Source organism: Rhinolophus hipposideros (genome assembly GCF_964194185.1).
Source record: "Rhinolophus hipposideros genome assembly, chromosome: 5".
NCBI lineage: Eukaryota > Metazoa > Chordata > Mammalia > Chiroptera > Rhinolophidae > Rhinolophus > Rhinolophus hipposideros.
Window position 1 is genome coordinate 77,410,826 of NC_138051.1, and position 24,340 is coordinate 77,435,165.

At 40.3% G+C, this 24,340-nt stretch overlaps 2 protein-coding genes across 8 annotated transcripts in view; one reads left to right on the forward strand and one right to left on the reverse strand.

The window, feature by feature from the left end:
• Positions 1 to 24,340, reverse strand: part of DPF3 (double PHD fingers 3) — a 254,843-nt gene that overhangs the window by 181,963 nt on the left and 48,540 nt on the right. The gene's annotated exons all lie outside the window — the stretch shown is intronic.
• On the forward strand, positions 6,515 to 6,946 carry LOC308497947 (large ribosomal subunit protein eL32-like; the record flags this gene model as incomplete). Its single annotated transcript, XM_081049015.1, has 1 exon — positions 6,515 to 6,946. Exon 1 carries the CDS (start codon positions 6,539 to 6,541, stop codon positions 6,944 to 6,946), a length of 408 nt encoding a protein of 135 aa, XP_080905141.1. The 5' UTR covers positions 6,515 to 6,538.

The following is a 24,340-nucleotide window of genomic DNA, read 5'->3' on the forward strand; positions in this document are numbered from 1 at the left end:
TTGGAAGAACATCTCTGTGATCTTGAGTGAAATAAGGGTTTCTTAGGACACAAAAAGCATGAGCCATAAAAGAAAAACTGATACACTGGACTTGATCAAAATTTGAAACATTTGCTCTTTGAAAGACACTAATATGAAAATAAAAACACAAGCCACAGACTGGAAGAAAATATTTGCAAAACATTATATATATATATATATATATAAATATACACATACATATACATATGTACATATACATATACATATATACACACACATATATATACATATCCATATATACACACATATATAAATATATATATGTACTTATATATATATGTAGTCAGAATATATAAAGAACTCCTAAAACTCAATAATAAGACAAATGACCCAATATTTTTTAAATGGGCAAAAAGACAGATATTTCACAAAAGAACTAATATAGATGGCCAAAAAGTCTGTGAAACAATGTTCAACATCATTAGTCATCAGGAAAATGCAATTAAAGTCACAATGAGATACCACTAAATATCCATTATAATGGCTAAACGTAAAAAGACTGACAATGCCAAGTGCCAACAAGGATATAGAATAACTGCAACTCTCCCTCACTTTTGGGGGCAATACCTAATGGTACAGCCACTTTGGAAAACAGCTTGGCAGCTTCTTATAAAGTGAAATATAACTTATGACCTAGCAATCCCATTCCTAGGCATTTGCCCAAGAGAAATGAAAACATATGTCCACACAAAGACATACATATGTCTGTACACACACACACACACACACACACACACACACACACACACACACACAGGATACCAAAAGAATGTATACACATTTTAAGAAAGGAAAAAAACTGTATTAAAGTTGTAATACTCAATATATACCAATAACAAAAGATGAATACAAGTCATGTGTATACATTTTTGGCACACCCCCAGTATATATGAATAAATATTCATAACAACTTTATTCATAATGACTCAAACTTGGAAACATTCCAAATGTTCATCAACTGGTAAATGAATAAGCAAGTTGTGATACACTCATACAATGGAATGCATCCATACAGGCAATTAACATGGGTGAATCTTAAGTGCATTGTATGCGTTTCCTATTGCTGCTGTATCCAATTACCACAAACTTAGTGGCTTACAAACACTACAAATTTATTATCTTACACTTCTGCAGATCAGATGTCCAAAATTAGTGTCACTGAGCTAATGTCCAGGTGTCAGCATGACAGGTTCCTCCTGAAGGCTTTGAGGGGAAAAAAGCTGTCTCCTCATCTTTTTCAGTTTCTAAAGCTCGTGTACCTTCCTCCATATCTTAGCTCGTGTACCTTCCTTCAAGCAAGCAGTGTAGCATCATCCAATCTCTCTCTCATCTCTGCTTGAAAAAAAGAGTTTGACACAAGGCACAGAGGCATAGCTAGTTTGGGAAACATATAAGTAGTTCTATATTTCCAGGGTGCATAATGTGATATTTCAAAGATTCAAAGAGATCAAGTATTTTCACCCAAGTCCAAGACACGGTGAAAATCATGTTCAAACCCCAGGTTCCTGAATCCAAATCTATAGTTTTTCCCAATAAGTGTGAAACCTCACACTTCCCCACGCTGACCTTGAAGGCCTCTAGCCTTAGAAGCTGGGTGGGCATCTTCACCTTGTCTGAGCCCTGCACCCCTCCCATCTCCAGGAAAATGGCCCCTGCCTCTGTACACCTCATCAGCTGCTCAACCTGTTGAGTCAGCATGATCACAGGTTTCCTACCTCTCCACCTAGGACCAGCTGATTCCTGACACCAATTTCATAAAATTGTAACCTTAGTTAAGGCTGAAATTTGCATTCTGCTTTATATTTGTCAGCACTCTTTCAGAAACTTAGGTTACTTTATATTTGGCCTTCCCTATTCTGTAAGGCTAAAGGTGAAGATATTATCAACCCCATTTAACAGATAAGAAAGCTGAAGTACTGAGGATGGGAGCAAGCTGGCCACACTCACACGACACATCGGTAGAAGCCAAATCAGAATTTACTCTGGGCTGCGTCCGCCCCAGTAAAGTGCGTATAACTCAGGGAACAGAACTGGGGCAAGCCTCCGAACCTCACTGAACCTCACCTTTCTCATCTGTACGAAGGACAACGGGGCAATCTCTGTCCTATCACACCACACATACATGGAAACTTTTAAAAGAAAGAATACGTGAATAAAAGCACTTTGCAAACTTTAAAATGTACAAAATATAAGGAACTCTTTTGACTGTAATTTCAAGTAATGGTACCAATTTTGTCTATAATTTTCTTTTTAAAGTATCTTTTATTTCCCCCAAAAGCCCGTTTCTCCTCCTGCTTTCTTTATTTCTGATTAAAACAGAGAAGTTCTACCTGACACTTCAACTTGAATCTCAAGGTCAATCTTTAATTCCTCCTTGCAGCTTTACCCTTTCTGAAATCAAGAACTGGCAATTCCGACTCCCATTCTTCTCTGTCGCAATCAGTTCCTCTTTAAAACTAGAAATTGCCAGTAGCACTCTCAGTCCTCATTTGTCTGGTCTCTCCCCACTCAGAACCCAACCTACATGACGCTAAAGCACACTCCCACCATCTCTCGCATTCACTGATCTTCTTCACGGGGTTCTTCACGGGCTGCCCCAGCCAGCCTCTCTGGCTTGTCTCCCACAACTACTACCCCCCGGGCAACCTCAAGTGGTCCCCATTTCTCAAAGGTTCCATCCTTTTCTCACCTTATGTCCCCACTAGGAACTCCTTTCCCACAACTCAATTAACTATTGGGGGAATCACATTAGTCCCTCAACTCTAAACATAAACCTAAACATATTCCAAGGGAATCAAAGAACAGAGATTTTAAAATTACATATTGGGGTGCCAAAAAATGTATACACATGACTTGTATTCATTATTTTTTGTTATTGGTATACATTGAGTGTTACAATTTTAATACAGTATTTTTCCTTTCTTAAAATGTGTATACATTCTTTTGGCATCCTCTGTATTTCCTTTGTCAAACGAAAAAATGTATGAATATACACATTTAAGAAAGGAATAAACTGTATTAAAATTGTAATACTCAATATATACCAATAACGCAAAATGAATACAAGTCACGTTTGACTTCTGCAATTACAAGAAGTGCTCAAAGTGGTTACCATCAATGTCCAGACACTTCTGATTATGGTGAACTACTTCTTGAGCAATGTTAACCAAAGTGCCTACTCATATACATTTATTTGGTATCCCCAGTATATATATAAGTAATATTGTAAATAACTATGTATGGTTACACATCACATAGTTGCTAGACTTAATAGAGTGAGCACTTATAAGATATACAAATGTCTAATCACTATGTTGTACACCTGAAACTAATACAATGTTTTTCAAATAATACAACTGTAATACAAAGTAATACAACTGTAATTCAAAAGTCTTTTTAAATCCAGTAAAGGTTCCAGTCAAGATGTTGGAGTAGGTAAACACTGTACTTGCCTCCTCCCACAACCACATTAAAAACTAAAACAAAACTATACAACAATCAACCTGGAGAACCATCTGAAGACTAGCTGAACAGAAGTCCTATAACAAGGCTATAAAGAAGAAACCATCTTGAGACTGGTAGGAGGGGCAGAGACACAAAATGCACTAGCCCCACACCTGCATGTGGTGATCCAGAATCAAGAGTGATAGCTCAGCTGAAGAGGTCCCCCCTGAAGAATGAGGGGTCCCAGCTCCATACCCAGCTCCCCAGGCCAGAGCACCAGTGCCGAGAAGAGGAGTTCTGACAACATCTGGCTGTGAAAATCAGCAGAGATTTCATCTGTCTGGGGAGCCGGAAGGTGGCTGGAAACCCAGGCATGCTCTTAAAGGGCCCATGCCCACACTCTCTCACTCCCAGGCACTCACCCTGGGTTCTGGCGGAGAGACTGCAACTCTAGAGATGCCAGAGACACACAGGGAGAGACAGAGTTGTGTGGCTTCACAGCAAGGGCTGGAGGGAAAGCTGCCATTGTCCATGTGCTAAGCCCTCCTCCCAAGTAGCCACAGGCAGATGCCATCTTTGCTGTGTTGAGCCCTCCGACCACACAGTCAAATCTCAATTTTCATTGGCCTGGTGAGCACCGTTCACTCCACCTTGGGGACTTCCTGGAACTCTGCCCTACCCAACATGCAAAACGCCAGAGGCTTTTTCACACCTCACAGGCAGCCAATGTTGGCCCATGTTACAGTCATGCTTAAAAATATCTTGGGAGGTCTGTGGGCCCAAGTCAGGTGACAGCTAACTTCAGTGTTCTTTGAGACTTTTGAGGAGTAGACCCGAGCTCAGAACTGGGGTCAAATCTGAATCTGCATTAACCCATTGAATACCACTCTCCTCATACTAGTAACTCCTGAGACCCACCCAACCCAACTGAAGCACCACCGAGGCTGTTTCAGGAGCGTGCTGGCAGCCAGTGTTGGCAACTGCTGCAGTCTTTCTTAGACAACTTTTGAAAGTCCTCAAGCCCCAGACAAGCGGCAGTGGGTCTTGGTGTGCTATGAGCCTTTTGAAGAATGGCTCAAATCTGAATCTGCATTAACACCACTCACCCTGCACTGGTGACTCCCTGAAACCCCAAACACCCAAGTCTTGTACTACCCAAGCTCTTTCAGTGGCTATCCCTTATGGGCAACCAGGAGGTGGTAGCAGGCCTCAGGGTGCCCTGGACCTTTTTCTAAGCTGCCCCAGTCCCAGTCCTAGTAATGGCTGGCATCATTTCACAACATGACCTCTCCCATGAACCTCCAGGTCCAGCATGGGCAGTGACCAACTGCAGATTGCTTTGTAGCTCCTACCAGGTAGCCCCAAGCCAATCATAGGGAGGAGCTGACCTTAGCCTAAACAGGAGCCCCTCCCAAGAGGCCCCAGAACCAGCAAACCCAGTAGCCAGCTTCAAACCACAACAGAATACCACCAGTTAGACCCACAAGTGGTATCCACACAGATTGGTCTCGACAGGCACTACAGCCTGCAGGGGCAAATCCTTCTGTGTGGGATCAGACCCTGCACAGCAGCTCCTACACTGTGGCCATGGCCAATCCTGACAGCCAGTCAGGCAGGGGGGTCAATCCCACCCACTGATGTGCCAACAGCAATCAAGGCTCAACTACAACAGGAGGACACACACAACGACACGAGGGACACTCCTGGAGTGTCCAGCTCAGGCGACCAGGGAGATTGAGCCACTGGGCCCCCACAGGACACCTACTACATAAGGCCACCCTTCCAAGACTGGGAGATATAGCAGATCTGCCTAATGCACAGAAAGAAACACAGATAGGCAGCAAAAATGAAAAAACCCAACTGAAAAAAAAATGGAGAAAACTCCAGAAAAAGAAACAAAATGCAAGCAATCTACTAGACAAGAGTTCAAAACACTGGTTGTAAGGCACTGCTTAAGAAACTTAGTGAAAACTTCAACAAAGAGATAGTAAGCATTAAAACAAAAAAAAACAAATAAAAAAACATAAAAACCATAAAAAAGAACCATTCAGAAATGAAGAACACAATAACTGAAATGAAGAAAACACCAGGAGGCATCAATAGCAGATTAGATGAAGCCGAGGATCAAATTAGCCATTTGGAAGACAAGACAGCAGAAAACACCCAATCAGAGCAACACAAAGAAAAAAGTTTTTGAAAAAATGAGGATAGTTTAAGGGACAATTGAGACAACATCAAGTGTAACAACTTTAACATCATAGGGCTACCAGAAGGAGAAGAGAGAGAAGCAGGAACTGAGTACCACTTTGAAGAAATAACGACTGAAAACTTCCCTAACCTGGCAAAGGAAATAGATATACAAGTCCAGAAAGCACACAGTCCCAAACAAGATGAACCGAAAGAGGCCTGCATCTGGATACATCATAATAAAAATGGCAAAGGTTAAAGACAAAGAGAGAATCTTAAAAGCAGCAAGAGAAAAGCAGTTAGTTACCTAAAAAAGAGCCCCCATAAGACTAGCAGCTGATTTCTCAACAGAAACATTGCAACCCAGAAGGCACTGGCACGAAATATTCAAAGTGACGAAAAGAAAGAACCTACAACCAAGATTACTCTACCCAGCAAGGCTATCATTTAGAATCAAAGGAGAAGTAAAGAATCCCAGACAAGTAAAAGCTAAAGGAATTCATCGTCACCAAACCAGTATTGTAAGAAATGTTAAAGGGACTTCTTTAAGAAGAAGGTGAGGGGAGAGGGGGAAGAGAACATAAATATGAATAAAATGTCAATATCTATGTACCCATTAATAATCGCTTTAAATGTAAATGGATTAAATGCTCCAACCAAAAGACATAGGGTAGCTGAATGGATTAAAAAAAAAAACAAGATCCATACATTTGCTGTCTACAAGAGACCCACTTCAAATCAAAAGACACACGGAGACTGAAAGCCAAGGGATGGAAAAAGATTTCATGAAAATGGAAACAAAAAGAAAGCCTAGCTCTTCTTCTGCGCTGTCTCTGGAGGTGGCGTTCATCTTCTACTCGGTATCATGGCTGCCCTTAGACCACTCGTGAAGCCCAAAATCGTCAAAAAGAGGACCAAGAAGTTTATCCGGCACCAGTCAGACCGATATGTCAAAATTAAGCGTAACTGGCGGAAACCCAGAGGCATTGACAACAGGGTGCGCAGAAGATTCAAGGGCCAGATCTTGATGCCCAACATTGGTTATGGGAGTAACAAGAAAACAAAGCACATGCTGCCCAGTGGCTTTCGGAAGTTCCTGGTCCACAACGTCAAGGAGCTTGAAGTGCTGCTGATGTGCAACAAATCTTACTGTGCTGAAATTGCTCACAACATCTCCTCAAAGAACCGCAAAGCCATTGTGGAAAGAGCAGCCCAGCTGGCCATCAGAGTCACCAATCCCAATGCCCGGCTGCACAGTGAAGAAAATGAATAGACAGCTTGTGTGCAAACTGTGTTTTAATAAAACTATAAAATTCTTCCCCCAAAAAAAAGAAAGCCTACATCAGACAAAATAGACTTCACAATAAATGCTTTAATAAAAGACAAAGAAGGACATTACATAATGATAAAGAGATCAATCCAACAAGAGGATATAACCCTTTTAAACATTTATGCACCCAACATAGGAGCACCTAAATACATAAAGCAAATATTAACCAACATAAAAAAAGAGATTGACAGTAATACAGTCATAGTAGGGGAATTTAACATCCCATTGACGATATCAATGGATAGATCTTCCAGAAAGAAAATCAACAGGTAAACAGCAGCCTTAAATGACACATTAGAACATACAGATTTAATTGATATTTTTATAGCATTTCACCCCAAAGCAGCAGAATATACATTCTTTTCAAGAGCACATGAAACATTTTCCAAGATGGAGCATAGGTTAGGCCACAAAACAAGTCTCAATAAATTTAAGAAGACTGAAATCATATCAAGCGTCTTCTCTGAACACAATTGTGTGAAACTAGAAATCAATTACAGGAAAAAAACTGGAAAACACACAAACACATGGAGGCTAAATAACATGCTATTAAATGATTAACAATGAGATCAAAGAAGAAATCCAGATACTTTGACACAAACGAAAATGACAATGAAAACACAACAACCCAAAATCTATGTGACAGAGCAAAATTCATAGCAATACATGCTTACCTCTAGAAACAAGAAACATCTCAGATGAACAATCTAACCTTATACCTCCTAGATGAACTAGGAAGGAGGAAAAAAACAACGCAGCCCAAAATGAGTAGAAGGAAGGAAATTGTAATAAAGATTAAAGCTGAAATAAACTAAATAGAGTCTATAAAAAAACAAAAGATCAATGAAACCAAGAGCTGGTTATTTGAAAAGATAAAATTGATTAACCTCTAACCAGAATTATCAAGAAAAAGAGAGGACACAAATAAAATCAGAAATGAAAGAGAATTGACCACGGACACCAAAAAAATACAAAGCATTATAAGAAAATACTACAAACAATTATATGCCAACATACTGGACAATCTGGATGAAATGGAGAAATTCCTAGAAACATACAATCTCCCAAGACTGAATCAAGAAGAAACAGAAAATCTGAATAAGCACATTACCGCTAATGAAATTGAATCGATAATCAAAACACTCCCAACAAACAAAAGTCCTGGACCAGATGGCTTCACAGGTGAATTTTACCAAACATTCAAAATAGAATTAACACCCATCCTTCTCAAACTATTCCAAAAACTTGAAAAGGAGGGATGGTTCCTAAAGTCATTTTATGAGGCTAGCATTATCCTGATTCCAAAACCAGACAATGACATTATAAACAAAAAGAATTATAGGGTAATATCCTTGATGAACATAGATGCACAAATCTTCAACAAAAGACTAGTAAACTGAATTCAGCAATACATTAAAAAGATCATACACTATGATCAAGTGGGATTTATTCTGGGATGCAAGCCTGTTTCAATATCTGCAAATTAATTAACATGATACACCCCATAAACAAAATGAAGAATAAAAATCATGATCCAGTCAATAGATGCAGAAAAAGCATTTGACAAAAATCCAGCATCCATTTATGATAAAAACTCTCAGCAAAGTGGGGATAGAGGGAACATACCTCAATATAATAATGGCCACATGACAAACCCACAGCTAACATCATACTCAACAGAGGAAAGCTTAAAGCATTTTTGTTTAAGGTCAGGAACAAGATAAAGATGTCCACTTTAACCACTTTTATTCAACATAATATTGGGAGTCCTAGCCACAGCAACCACAGAAGATAAAGAAATAAAAGGTACCCAAATTGGAAAGGAAGAAGTAAAACTCATTATTTGCAGATAAAATGATACTATATAGAATTCTAAAGATTCCACTAAAAAATTACTAAAACAGATTTTAAAAATTCAGTAAAGTAGCAGAATACAAAATTAATATCCAGAAATCAGTTGCATTTCTATACACCAATTAATAGATTATCAGAAAGAGAATTAATAAAACAATCCCATTTATGATTGCATCCAAAAAAAAAAAATAAAGTATCTAGGAATACATTTAACCAAAGAGGTAAAAGAGAGTCAAAATTATAAGACACTGCTGAAAATGAACACGAAAAAAATAAATGGAAGCATATACCATGCTCATGGATAGGAAGAATTAGCATTGTTAAAATGTTCAAAGCAATCTATAGATTCAATACAATCCCTATCAAGTGCATTTTTCACAGAACTTGAACAAATGATCTTAAAATTTACATGGAATCATAAAAGATCCCAAGTAGCCACATTAATCTTGAAAAAGAACAAAGCTAGAGGTACCATGGTACCTGATATCAACCTATATTACAAGGCCATAATAGTAATCAAGCAGCATGGTATTGGCATAAAAACAGACATGTAGATCAATGGAACAGAAAAGAGAGCCAAAAAAATAAACTCATGCCTATATAGTCAATTAATCTATGACAATGGAGGCAAGAATGTACAATGGTGTAAAGACAGTGTATTCAGAAATGGTGTTGGGAGAACCAGACAGATATATATATATATATATATATGCAAAATAATGAAACTAGACCACCTTCTTATACCATGTACAAGAATAAACTCCAATGGATTATAGATTGAATACAAGAACCATAACCATAGAACTCCTAGAAGAAAACATAGGCAGTAAACTTTCTGACATTGCTCTTAGTAACATTTTTTCTGATATGTCACCTCAGGCAGGGGAAACAAAAGAAAAAATAAACAGATGGGACTACATCAAACTAAAAAGCTTTTACACAGCAAAAGAAACCAACAAGAAAATAAAAAGACAATCTACTGAATGGTAGAAGATACTCACCAATTATACATCTGATAAGGGGTTAATATCCAAATTTTATAAAGAACTCTTATAACTTAACACCAAAAATCCAACAATCCAATTTAAAAAAATGGGCAGAGGACCTGAGTAGACATTTCTCCAAAGAGGACTTACAGACGGCCAATAGACACAGGGAAAGATGCTCAACATCACTAATCAGAGAAATGCAAATTAAAACCACAATGAGATATCATCTCACACTTGTCAGAATGGTCATTATCAAAAACTCAACAAACAAGTGTTAGCAAGGATGTGCAGAAAAGGGAACCCTCGTGCACTATTAGTGGGATTGCAAATCAGTACAGACACTATGGAAAACAGTATGGAAGTTCCCCCCAAAATTAAAAATAGCTATGACCTAGCAATTCCATTTCTGGGAATTTATCTGAATAAGTCCAAAACACAAATTTGAAAAGATATATGCACCCCTATATTCATTGCAGCATTATTTACAATAGCCAAGATATGGAAGCAACCTAAGTGTCCAAAAATAGACGAGTGAATAAAGAAGAAGTGGTACATAGTATATACAATGGAATATTACTCAGCCATAAAAAGGAAGGAAATCTTACCATTTACAACAACATGGATGGACCTGAGGGGTATTATGTAAAGTGAAATAAATCAGACAGAGATAGATAAATACCATATGATCTCACTTATATGTGGAATCCAAAGAACAAAATAAATGAACAAACAAAACAGAAAGACTCGTAAATGTAGGCAACAAGCTGATGTGGGGGGGGTGGAGTTGGGAGGCTGGGTGAAAAAACTGAAGGGATTAAGAAGTACAAATTGGGGCCGGACCGGTGGCTCAGGCGGTTAGAGCTCCATGCTCCTAACTCCGAAGGCTGCCGGTTCCATTCCCACATGGGCCAGTGGGCTCTCAACCACAAGGTTGCCAGTTCAATTCCTCGAGTCCTGCAAGGGATGGTGGGCAGAGCCCCCTGCAACTAAAACTGAACACAGCACTTTGAGCTGAGCTGCCACTGAGCTCCCGGATGGCTCTCGACCATCCGGGAGCACAGTTGGTTAGAGCACATCCTCTCGACCACAAGGTTGCCGGTTTCGACTCCGGCAAGGGATGGTGGGCTGCGCCCCCTGCAACTAGCAAGAGCAACTGGACCTGGAGCTGGGCTGCGCCCTCCACAACTAAGACTGAAAGGACAACTTGAAGCTGAATGGCACCCTCCACAACTAAGATTGAAAGGACAACAACTTGACTTGAAAAAAAGTCCTGGAGGTACACACTGTTCCCCAATTAAAAAAAAAAGAAAAGTCCTGTTCCCCTTCCCCAATAAAATCTTTAAAAAAAAGAAAAAAAAGAAGTACAAATTGGTAATCACAAAACAGTCATGGGGATGTAAAGTGAAGCATAGAGAATATAGTCAATAATGTAGTAACAACTACATATAGTGCCAGTTGGGTACTAAACTAGTCGGGGATCGCTTCACAAATTATATAAATGTCTTACCACTATGCTATACATCTGAAATTAATATAAATATTGACTGTCAACTGTAACTGAAAATTTAAAAAGGGGGGCATGGTGAGGGGAATAAGAGGTTCAAATTTCCAGGTATAAAACAAATAAGTCATGAGGATATAACATACAGCATAGGGAATATAGTCAATAATATTGTGATAGTGTGTGGTGTCAGATGGTTGCTTGACTTACTATGGTGATCGCTTCTTTAGGTATATAAATATTGAATAACTATATATATCTATCTGATATGATAGTTCAATGAGGAGGTAGAATTTCTAAGCCAAATAGCAATGGAATAAATCAGAGGATAACAAAAAGGAAACATAGTTAACATCTACTTACTTTTTCTTATTTTAACTGGATATCAGTATTGAAAATAAATAAACCTCAGACCTGACCTCATGTAATTTTTTTAAAAAACCTCCATATGGATCATAGAATTAAAGTAAATGCTAAAATTATAAAACTTTCAAAAGAAAACATAAGGGAAAATCTTCATGACGTTGGTTTAGGCAAAGATTCTTAGGTCACAAAAAGCAAGAACCACAAAAGGAAAAGAATGACTTGGACCGCATCAAAATTAAACATTTCTGCTCTTCAAAAGACTGTAAAAGACAGGACAGATTCACAATAGTGTGCGTGTAATTAATGCCACTGAATTCTACACTAAGATGATTAAAATCACGTTTTACGTTTTATATATATTTTACCACAATGAAAAAAATAAGATACTATTAAGAAGATGAATAGGCAAAACAAAGACTGAGAGAAAGTGGCCATAATACACATATGTAACAAAGGACCTATATCCAGAATACATAAAAAACCCTAGCAATGATCCAAATTTTAAAAATGGGCAAAAATTTGAACAGACCCTTCACAAAAGAGCAGACAGCCCAATAAGCACATTAAAATATACTAAGTATCATTAGTTATCAGGAAAATGCAAACTAAAATTACGAGATACCACACTCACTAAAATGGCTAAAATTTAAAAGATTGATAACATTAAGTGCCGATGAAGGGGTGTAGCAACCAAAATGCTCCAATGCTGCTGATGGGAATATAAAATGGCGCAACCACTTTGGAAAAAGAAAGAGTATGGCAATCGCTTATAAAGAAACTTGTGCTTGCTCTATGGCCAAGCAGTTTCATTTCTAAGCATTGGGCAAGAGTAGTAGGGTGGGGATTGTGACCACGAAAAGACATATGCACAGATACTCACAGCAGCTTCATTCATCATAGCCCAAAACTGGAAACAACCCAGATGTCCAACTGGTGAATGGATAAAAATTTGTGATACACTCATATAATGGCTTACTGTCGGCAATGAAAAGGAACCAATGACTACTATACAGAGTAACATGGAAAAACCTTTTTTTTAAAGGCTGAGTAAAATAACTTAAATTCAAAAAGAGTACATACTGTATGATTCTATTTCTAAGAAATTTAAGAAACAGTAAAATGAATCTGTAGTGACAAAAAGCTGATCAATAGTTGCCTGTGGCCAGATACGGAGTGGACGACAAAGAGACACAAGGGAAGTTTCTGGGATAATAGAAATATTCTTTTGTGATTGTGGTTACATGGGTATTTGTCAAAACTCATAGAACTATATAATTAAAATGAGTGTATTTTGTTGTATGTAAATTATACCACAATAAAGTTGGTTTAAAAAGAACTTAAGAGTCAAACGACAAACTGGTGAAAACATTTGTCACATATATAACAAGTATGACAAATCAATATCGTTAATATATAAAGTACACATACAAGTTAATAATAAAAAAAAACATTAATACCTAAATAGATAAAAGGCCACAGGACACAGACAAGCCACAAAAGAGGAAATAAGACTAGCGAACAAACAGTAAACTATTAAAACAATTAAAAGCCATATTTTACATACCAAAAGCAAGGTTTTGTGTTTGTTTTAATAACAATGCTAGTATTGTAGAACAAGATGGGCACTCTGGTGGCAAAAGAATAAATTGGTACATTTCTGGAATACAATTTGGCAATACAGGTCCAGAAGCTTAACAATTGCCAGATTATCTGACTCATTTCTAGGAAACTATGCTTAAGAATAATCAAAGATGAGCTATCAAAATTAGAGATCTACATGCAAGACTGACTTAGCACAAGCCGGTGGATGGATATGTCTATATGATAAAATATCAAATATTTGTCCATAGTAGGAACTTAACACATATTTCTTTTTTTTTTTAATTAAAGTTTATTGGGGTGACAATTGTTAGTAAAGTTACATAGATTTCAGGTGTACAATTCTGTATTACATCATCTATAAATCCCATTGTGTGTTCACCACCCAGAGTCAGAACAAATATTTCTTAAATGTACTCAATTTATATAAGAACTTTTGGAAGGAGTGAGATGTACAGATAACTTACACTCACGAGTACAGAAAGGTATATACAATTTTTTTCATTACAGCAAAGATTGGAAATCACCTAAATGTCCATCAAGAGAGGTGAAGTTAAATAAATCATGATATACCCACACAATGAAATATTATGCATCTGCTAAAAATAGGGCAGATGTGTACCGACTGATAAGGAATAATCTCTAAGATACATTGTTAAATTTAAAAAGCAAAGTGTAGAACAGAGCATTGGCAATGTAACTATTTGAGAAAGAAAATAAAAGAACAGATATAGGTTTATGCTCACAGAATATCTCCAGAAAGACATAGGGAACGACAAAATGGGTAACAGTGGTTTCTTCTCTATTGGAGTCTAAAAATGGGGGGACAGGAATGAGAGGAAGATTTAGATGTCCTTTTCTTTCCTGGTTTATTCTTCTGTAGTGTTTGAATTTTTTACCAGATAGAGGTCTTTCTTTTACAAAAAGTAAACAACAACAACAACAACAAAAAACCACTTTTTTTTTTAGAAGGAGAAAGGGGAGTGTTATGGCTTGAATTATGTCCCCTTAAAATGCATATGTTAAAGTCCTAACCCCCAGGACCTCAGAACATGATCTTATTTGGAAATAGTCATTGCAGATCTAATAAGTTAAGATGAGGTCATTAGGATGGTCCCTAATTCTGTGTGACTGGTGTCTTTGAAACAGGAGAAATTTGGACACAGAGACATACACACAGAGAGAAACCATGTGAAGATGAAGGCAGAGATCGGGGCGATACATCTACAAGCCAAGAAGCACCAAAGCTGCCAGCAAACCACCAGATGCCATGAGAGAGGCCTGACCAGCTCTCCGAAGAAACCAACCCAGCTGACACCCGGATCTTCAACTTCTGGCAGTTGTGAGGCAATACATTCATGTTGTTGAAGCCTCTCCGTTTGTAGTGCTTTGTTACAGCAGCCGGAGCAGACTTACACTGGGAGGAATATTCACATGAAATCAAACAAAAAATGATCAGGTTCACAGTGATCAAACCAACCACCCTAGAAACAAGCGTCACTAACATCTTGTCCTAGAACCATCCCACCAGCTAATTCCCTACCTGTAGCTATGGTCTAAATGCATCACATATATACAAACACACACACTTAGTTAAAATGTAAGACAAGCAAAAGCATCTGACTTTATTAGAATCCTACGCATCAGTACTGCCCAAGTCACCTAAGGGGAACTGAGTCATTGCCCAGAACCCATGGTGTTGAGTTAAAGAACTGGAAGAAAAGAACATATCAGAAAACCATGGTAACTCTGGCTTTTGTCTGTGGAATGGAAAGGATCTATTCTGTCAGTGCCTAAGCCATCTTCAAAAAAACAAGCTATAACTTCTACAATTGTACCGTAGTCCTATCAACCATCAGCTGTGCACCCAAATCAGCGATGCTCCCAGAGCAAGAGCTCTACCAGCAGGATCCCGAACCATCTGCCTCCCCTGTACCCCGAGTACAGGCTGCAGACCCCCACCAAGACCTCACCAAATTTCCCAGCAGTCTCTGCTCCCCTGAGGCTACAATCGTCTTCCCAGAGGCCTTTACTGTTCTCATCCTTATTTTTGCCAGGACAGAAATCAAAACAGAAGGACACTAAACAAAACCAAAATCTTGGTCATAAAAAACCAAGTGAGCTGGCGGAGGGAGGAGAGAACGAGAGGTTGTTTATAAGGAAGGTTTTACGCTCACAAGACCTTTAGCTGAGGTTTCAAAATGGCAGCTAGCTAAACACCATTTGGTCTAAATCTGCTCACCCAAACGTCCCTCCCTTTCTCCAAGGGGTGTCCATAATTACAAGCACAGCCACCTGCAAATGTGGGATCTGGATTTTTTTTTTTTTTCAAACATTAGGGAGGTGGGACCGAAAAGATTAGCTCCCAATGCCAGAAAAAAGGCTAGCAGAGGGGGAAAGAAGAGAAGAGAGACCTTCACGGGCGGCATGCAAGGACATGGTGGGCTCCCCCATCCCATATCTCGGCTATTATGTATTCCCAACTGGCTTGGCCAACATCCAGAGACTCCAGGCTGGTGAGTCTGTGAATGTGAGGCAGAGATAAGGACATGGAGAGGGGAGTTGCCCACAGTTATATATGGGCGATGGTGTTGCTGTAGCAAGGAGCCAAGGGAACCTTCCATTTCCAGGACATTTCTGCACTAAATCGCACTCCCTGAGATTAAGAATTCTTTCTTGGCTTCCTCCCATTCCCTGGAATGTAACTAAGCAGTTACCTTGAGAACATGAAAAATCAGAGGTTTGGGGATGACTTTTTTAATGTGTTAAAATCACGTTGACCCTAGATACTTGTTTTTGTAATAAAACAGGGAGGCTAGGAAACTCCATTCTTTTCCTATGTTTCTGTGATAGCCGCTGGCGGCAAAGCATTTGATAGATAGGGAGGGGCCAATCTCCCAATGGGTCCTCAGCAGAAGACAAGCATTGGACCTCAGAAAAGGTGCACTTCCTTCAGGAAGGAAGCCAGGCCTTTGGGGAAGGGTGAATATACAGTGTTTCCCCGAAAGTAAGACATAGCCAGACAATCAGCTCTAATGCATCTTTTGGATCTAAAATTAATATAAGATCCGGTCTTATTTTACTATAAGACCGGGTATAATATAATATAATATAATATAATACAATATAATACAATACCAGTTCTTATATTAGTTGAACAGAAATGGGAGGAAGGCCTTCTGAGAAGGAACAGCATGAGCAAAGCCTCAGAAGGGGGCGGCTCTTGTGCTGGCAATGAGGATAGCTGGGGGAGGGGCAAAGAAAAGTGTTATGGAAACTGAGGGATCTAGCACTGAGACCTTATTCACCTTCACCAATTCCAGGTCATATGAGTTTGTCCCATGTACCTTTCAAATAGTAAAATCCTGCCACGGGCCCCAGCAAAGTCTGGAGGAAAGGAATGTCTGCTCTGAGCCTTGCCCCAGGGTCAGACGCCTGGAAAGAATTCCTGGGATTATTTGGTGTTGTCTGAGATGGATTTGGAGCCACCCTGGCTGAAGAGAGATGTGGCTTTGGACTGGGGTTGCCAGGGCTGGTCTGCGGCAAGCTGACACTACTCTCAAAACTTTTGCCCTTGCTGTTCAACAGTCTGGATCTCCTTTCTTTTCTCTTCCCTGTTCATTGCAATCCTTAAAAACCATCTCCTCCTAGAAGCTCTCCTGATCCTCATTCAGAATTAATCCATCCCCCTTTTGTGCTCTTTGAACAAGTTGCTTATATGTCAACTTCCACGTACCTGCCTTCCACTTACCTGCTTGTCTTAGAATTAGTCTCAGTCCCTTCTAGATATAAACTCTCAAATGTTGAGAACTGGATTTTACACATCTTTTTGATTCCTAGCACCAACTCTTTCGGAGCAGACCCTCAGTAAATACGTGTTAAGGTGAATCCACAAACCCATAAGGAGTGACCTGGTACTGGCTAACATTCCTTATTCCTCGTTCACTCATACATTTGTTCAACAAACGTGAGTAACCAATATCTGCCAAGCTGGCTCACTGTCTTGTGGAGCACACTCAAAATCAATCAGCTAGAAAGTAGGTGTCAGCATTCAGGTAGGAGGGCTTCTTTTCAGGCCCAGGACATAAAGGATTCCACAGGATCACTAGGCAAAAAATTGACCACTGTCAAATGGATGTAGCCTACCTCTCGATGCCTGTATCTGTCCAGATGGAAAGTCACACCCTCAAAAAGGCCCCTGGGGGAGACAGATTGTCTGGAATGTGGGTGCAGGCCCTCAAGAGTTCCGCCCAGCCCACCCAGGGGAAGGCTAGATAGCCTATCACAGAAGATGGCAGAGTTAAGATAACCCATTCATCTATGTGTACACTACTCTGGGGATGCTAGGTAAGGAGCTGATAATTTGGGGTGGGGGTGGGCTCTAGAAAGTCTTCTCAGCAGAGTAGATGTGGTCATAGAAGTGGGAGGAGTCACTGAAGGTCATGAGAAAAGTCTGCCCTGCTCAGAAATCACTAACTGCAAATTACTTGAGAAGCTGGTATGTCCAGGAACTGCTCTGCTATGGGGAAGAAACAAGAGTGTGGGTAGAGAGAGGGAGTAGGTTGGGGACAGTCATTTATCTCTGGTCTCTTCCAACTCCAAAATTAGAGGATTCTAATCTGAACCTCCCCTGCCAACAAGTTGAAAAAGTTGTCTGAGACCAGGGACATTAGGAGAAAAAGCTGAATTAATACATCCAATAATAAACCAAGAAGAAATTCTGAAGTCAAAACAAGGGATAAATTTTCCTTATCTCTCTATGACATGCATCAAAGCAGCTAGCTGCTGTCTGCCCAGCCTGGGAAGATGATAATGGTTTTTAATGGCCTGTAAACAATATGACCAGCCTTTGTAATAAAGTTTAACCAATTAATTCCTTAGGCTTCCTCCCTGTACCCTGCCTACTCCCTATTCCCCCTTTCTGCGACAGGCCTTCAGGGGTCTGAGAAGCGAAGAGGCCCAGCCCTAAGACTCAATGCCTCCCGAGTTGGGTGGTGTCTGGACGAGAATCAAACATGTGGGGTGACAGTGAGGGCTGCCCAGAGGGAATGCTAAAGAAAACGGCTTCTATCCTGTTCTGGATAAAAGGAAGAAGAATCCCTTCTTCCAGAAAATACAAAAAATAAGAGACACGATGCACCAAGAAATTGGTCCAAGAGGTAAACTCTGTTCTTACTTGATGGGTTCATTCATTCATTCAGCAAACATTCTTGGTGTGAGGCATCTGCAGAGGGTGCAAAAATATACAAAGAAAACACTTGCCCTCAATGGAATTACAGTGCGGGGAGGGGTGCTGGGAATAAGGTATATTCACAGATATGGTTATAAAGGTTAGTACACTCGTATTTGCAAAGTACTCCACAAGTCCACACCTCTCTTTCCATTTCTTCACTGTTTCTTTCTTTGATGTGTCTTGTTCAATTTGGATGACTGGGGCAGACAATATTCAGAAAATGGGAATTAGAAAGGAGAAAGAAAATGGGACATAAAAGAAAACGAAAACCAAGCCCTTCCCTCCTGCCACTGGTATCTCTAGACTCAGCCCTAGTTCTGGGAAAATAAGGATGAGTTGTCACTGGAAGCCTCCAGGCAGGTCCAGGCCACAGAGTCACACGTGGTATAGGAGCCACGATTACTCCTACACCAACAAGGCATGTTTTTGCAGAATTGTGCAAACTTCTGGCCATTTGCATATTTCTATTTGACATACCAACTCCCAGTACCTGACAACCCTTCCCTTTACTCTTAGACATACGGTTGATCCTTGAACACTAAGAGTTTGAACTGCACAGGTCCACCTACATGAGGATTTTTTTCAATCAATACTATAAATCATCTTCCTTATGATTTTCTTAATAACATTTCTTTTTCTCTAGCTTATTTTAGTGTAAGAATATAGTGTATAATACATATAACATACAAAATATGTGTTAATCAACTGTTTATGTTATCAGTAAGGCTTTGGGTCAACAGAAGGCTGTTACGTAGTAGTTAAGTTCTGGAGGAATCTGAAGTTATATGATTTTCGACTGAGTGTGGGGGGGGGGTCAGCTCCCTGAACCCCCCTCGTTGTTCAAGGGTCAACTGTACTGTGGGTACTGTGTGTGGGTATGTGTGAATGAACATATGTCCACACATGTTAAATGGTGCTATGCTGGAGGAAATTCTAAGGATTTTCATCCATGTTTCAAAGGTTAACAATCTCTCCTTTTGAAAACAATGGGGAAAGCTTGTTTTGCATTTGTAGAGCCTTGCATTTTTCAAAGTTTTTCAATAAACATTATCTCATGTTCATGCTTGGGGCAACCTTGGGTGGTAACAAAGGATAAACACTATTATCTCCACTTTAAATTTTTCCACCTTCATCCATTTGTTTTTCTACTCAACAGTGGTTGAGTATTAAGTTTACATGCAAGACAGAGCAAGACAAACGCAGGCCCTGCCTTCAAGATGTTCACTGTCCAGTGGGGAGGAGAGACACAGAAATGCATTCTGTCTCCAGGATGTGGGCATCTGCCAGAGGAGATGTTTGAGACCTTAAAAGAGAAGTATGAGTTTGCCAAGTGGAAAAGAGAGGAAAGGAAATTCCAGGGAGGTGGGTCAGCAATTTGTCAGAAAAGAGTGAACCGTCTGGTGTGTCCAGATCAAGGGGTGAGTGGCGGTGAAGGGCAAAGGATGAGAAACCAGACTGAAGTGGTAGGCTGAGCCCAGACCATCAAGCCAAAAAAGCTTTGCCAAGGAGTTTGGACTTTATCCTGTGGGCAATGAGGAAACCACTGTGGGTTTTAAGCAGAGGCAGGTGCGGTGATCAGATTTATGAGTTAACAAGATTATTCCAGCTGCTGGGTGGAATAGGAAGAGACTGGGAAGACTCTAGCGACATTCCCAAAATAGAATCAACAGGACTGGGTGCCCTGTTGGAGGTGGGAGGGAAAGGACAAGTTAGAGATGGCTTGCGCTGGGCTGGAGGGGCCCTCCCCCAAGACAGGAAACAAATAAGAAAGCAAGAGGCAGGGAAATTAAGTGCCTTGCCTAAGGTTATACAAATTACTTGACCACAGACCCAAGCCAGGAACCTAGCATTCTTTCCTGCAGAAACCCCATGGTTTCCATGTTATTAGGTTGGTGCAAAAGTAGTTGCTGTTTAGAAGGTTAAAAACAACTGCAAAAACCACAATTACTTTTACACCAATTAATACTATAGTATCAACCAGTGACTAACTTTCCTTGTTCCCTACCTGCTTTATGCATGCTCACTTTTTGTCCTGCGGAGATTGCAAAATTTCTCTGGACCTCCCACAAGGCCTGGCACAGTACTAGGCGCTAAGTACTCAATGAATATTTGTTATTAAATCAAGCCCCCAGCGCACCTTGGGCATTGCCTTTTTTGCAACAGAGACCCTTTACTTCTTTAATCCTTAATACACAATACTGTTTTGTAATTCCCAGATAGAGTAATTCCTAGATGTTTGAATTTCACAGCCCAGGAGATTTTTAACAACAACAAAAAAGAATTAGAGAGATCAACGTAGTCTTGCCAACTATTTTTATTTTGCCAAGTAAGGATATTCTAAAACCCAACTGCCACCTACTAACTGCCATCTACTATATTGTTTCCTAAAAGAAAGAACATTTAATATATATCCCAAAAGTCAAAATCATGTAATTCTAAGATTAAGGATAGTTCTGATTAAATCAGAGTCCTTCAACCTTAGCACTACTGACACTTTGCTCTGGGGGTGGGAAGGAAATGGGGAGCTGCACCACAGGATATTTCACAGCAGCCCTGGCCACTGCTCATTACGTTTTCGTAGCACTCCCGAATAGTGACAGCCCAAAAAAATGTCTCCAGGCATTGCCAAACATCCCCTGGGGGCAAAATCGTCTTAGTTGAGAGCCACTGAACTAAATAAAGTAAGCCTTATTAAAAACTCTAGTTATATTATTCTTAACTTTAGACCAGTGAAAACTTCATCACAGACTGGAATCAGTCCCTAAACCAGCTTTGAGGAACAAGAGGCACAGATGTTAAGAGGATGGGATTCAAAATCAGACTTGAACTCAAAGCCCAATTCTGCCTCTTACTCATTGCCTGACCTTGACCAAGTGCCTACCCTAAGCCTCCCTTTCCGCTCAGGCAGGATGAGAACAACACCTACCTCATCAGAGTGGTTGGGAGGATTAAATGGAATAGATGTAACCCATTTAGCAATATGCCTGGTATGTGACCGTTGGGAGAGGAGGTATGACAATTACTGATATTATTTCTACCACTTCTATAACACAAAGCACAATGTCTGGCACATGAATGATGGCTACCCAGATTTAAGATTTTCTGGGTAAAGGAACCTTGCACAGAATGTTGTTGTTCTTCAATATTTATTGAATGACTAAATGAACCCCCAGTCACCCTGCTCTCACCAATTCCTTTCTTCAACCCCGCCCCATGTAAGTCCTAGTCTCCTTTACCAGAAGATTCTCAAATCCTATCCATGGGGTTTGACTGCTTCCTCAGTCCCATACAAGAAGCCTGGCCCGTCCAGGACCTATGACCCAGGCTCTGTGGGTGGGGACTCTGTGGAACCTTCTAGCAAGCAGTATCAACACCCCACCGACTAGCTGGATTTGGAAGAACTCTTACCCCCACCTAGAGAGTGCAGCCGTAAGTCGGCCATCGTCGTCACCCATTCATTCCATCAGCATCTTCAGGCTGCTGCTGTCCTCCATAGACATTCAACCTGGAGGTGGGCCAGGGACAGAAAAAGGAGGTGGCAATATCCTTGAACAAAAGTAGCCATAAAAGGGCGTGGGAAGCAAGGCGAAGGACAAATTAAACAGGCAGGCGACCTCAAAGGAAAAGGAGGCCGGGAGGCTCCAACAAAGGGGTCAGAGTTCCTGCTGCTTCCTCAGCCCCCCCCCCCAAGCCCACCTCCCGCCGCCCCCGCAGGCGAGAGCACTGATAGCTCTTAGGAGGGGAAAAAACACTCCTTGCTATAAACCAGACGTGGTTCTGGCTGAAGCCCAGCCAGCAATAAATTTCTGGGGTTCACTTCACATGTACATTGAGTATCTCTGACAATTTCCCAAAGGACTGGGTTTTTCTGGCCATCACAGGGTCACAGGATGTGAGCACGAGGAGGGGACTTAAAGAGCAGGTGGTCCAAGCTTTTGTTTTTAAGACGGGGACACTGAAGCTCAGAGAGAGAAAGAAATTTGTTCAGGATCATCCTAAGCGTGCTCTGGTCAGTGGCAGTGCCCAGCCAAGAGCTCAAGGCTTCAGTTTTGCATTGAGCTTTGCTGGAGCCTCCAAAACATACCTAGAAGAGGAAGGTATATTAGGAACCAAATCTCACTCTTCCTGAAAATATAGATGACCACATCTGCTGTTGAGAAGAGGATTAGCAAATTCTTGGAAGGGGCCATTGATCTAGTCCCTTGGCTTCTCCATCCATTTGGAAACTATGAGAATCAATCCCTTTCCACAGGAGAATCAGCCACTTCTTTCTCTGCCCCATCACGCATCATCATCTGTCTTCTCCAGACTACTTGATATTATGACAAAATACAAAGAGAAAGAGCATCCAAGACCATTTGGAGGAAGTATGGGTATGGGTGTATGTGGGAATGCACACATGTACATAAAAGGGGAGGGAGAGAAAGGAAACTAATGTGGCAAAATGCTAGTAAATGGTGAATCTAAGCAAAGGGCATAGGGATGTTCATTGTACTATTCTTGCAACTTTACAGACAGCTTGACATTTTTCTAAGTAAAAATTTGAGGAAGAGAGAGAAAGCACTAAATAATAATCTAAATTAAATTTTTAAAAACTTATTTGGAAAGGGCAAGGCACCACTCCTTCAGTTTCACTCCACCTCGCTATCTAAGGACTAACATTCTCAGAAAAAGTTCTAAAACATCCCAGGGGTTAGAGTTGTAGAGCTCCAAACAAATATGTGATGCTGTTGTTCATAGTAACCAGTAGCTATGACAACCGTGGGATCCAAATCTGATTCCAAATATTTTGTCCCATCAGCTCCCAAAACACACATATGCTTGTCACATCATGTATCCTGGTGTTTCTGGTTCAGAAAGTAACAAAAGTAACAATAGGCTATGGCTGGGACAAATGTCAGACTTTTTCCAGAAAAGTCCATCACCTTTGCAATACAGGTAGTTCATAAATACAATAAAATGCAGTTTAATTCCTATTCAGTTTGAAAATTCTTTCACATGAAATTACTGAATCAAAATCCACATCCAAGACACAGTCACCATGTTCTCTATCAGAGCAGTATTTAATCTGGGCCATGTTGGATCCAGAATCCAGCCCTGAAGAGCTATCCTTAACCACATGTATGAAACCAATGCCGATACCATGGCATTCCAGGCACGGTATGCAGGGAATGCAACCCATTCAAGAAAGCCAAAGGAATGAATTCCTTATGGCTAAAGGAAGGGCAGAGAGAATGCGCAAGGGACTGTGAGATTGGAAAGACTGGTAGAGGTCAGATCCAGGAGAGCCTATAAATTCAACAAAGGAGTGAAGAAGTTTATCCTTCAGGCAACAAGGCACCACCGATGGGTTTTAAGATGAGAGGGATACAACTGAATCATTCTAGGAGAGGATGGACGGATGGAAGTAGCTGAAAACTAGGGAGTCTAGTTGAAAAAACAAAGACCTGAACTAAAGCAGTCAAATTGGGACTAAAGAACTGACTACAAATTAGAGAGGGCTATTGAAGAGAGCAAATGACAGTACCTGACAGAAAGAGAGCAGATGTACCTGAGAGAGAAGAAGGAGTCCAAGATGACTTCCAGCTTTTTTGATTTGGTAAATGATGCATCCAGGTGGAGAATACAGGAGAAGGAGAAGGTTTGGCGGAGGAATGTAGCAAGTTTTGAACTTGTTGAGGTTGTACCTGGATATGTAAATATTGAGCTCCAGAAAGAATTCAGGGTTGGATATTTGCATTTGGGACCAATCAGCATATATTTGGTAATGGATGCCATGGGTGTAGATGAGGTCA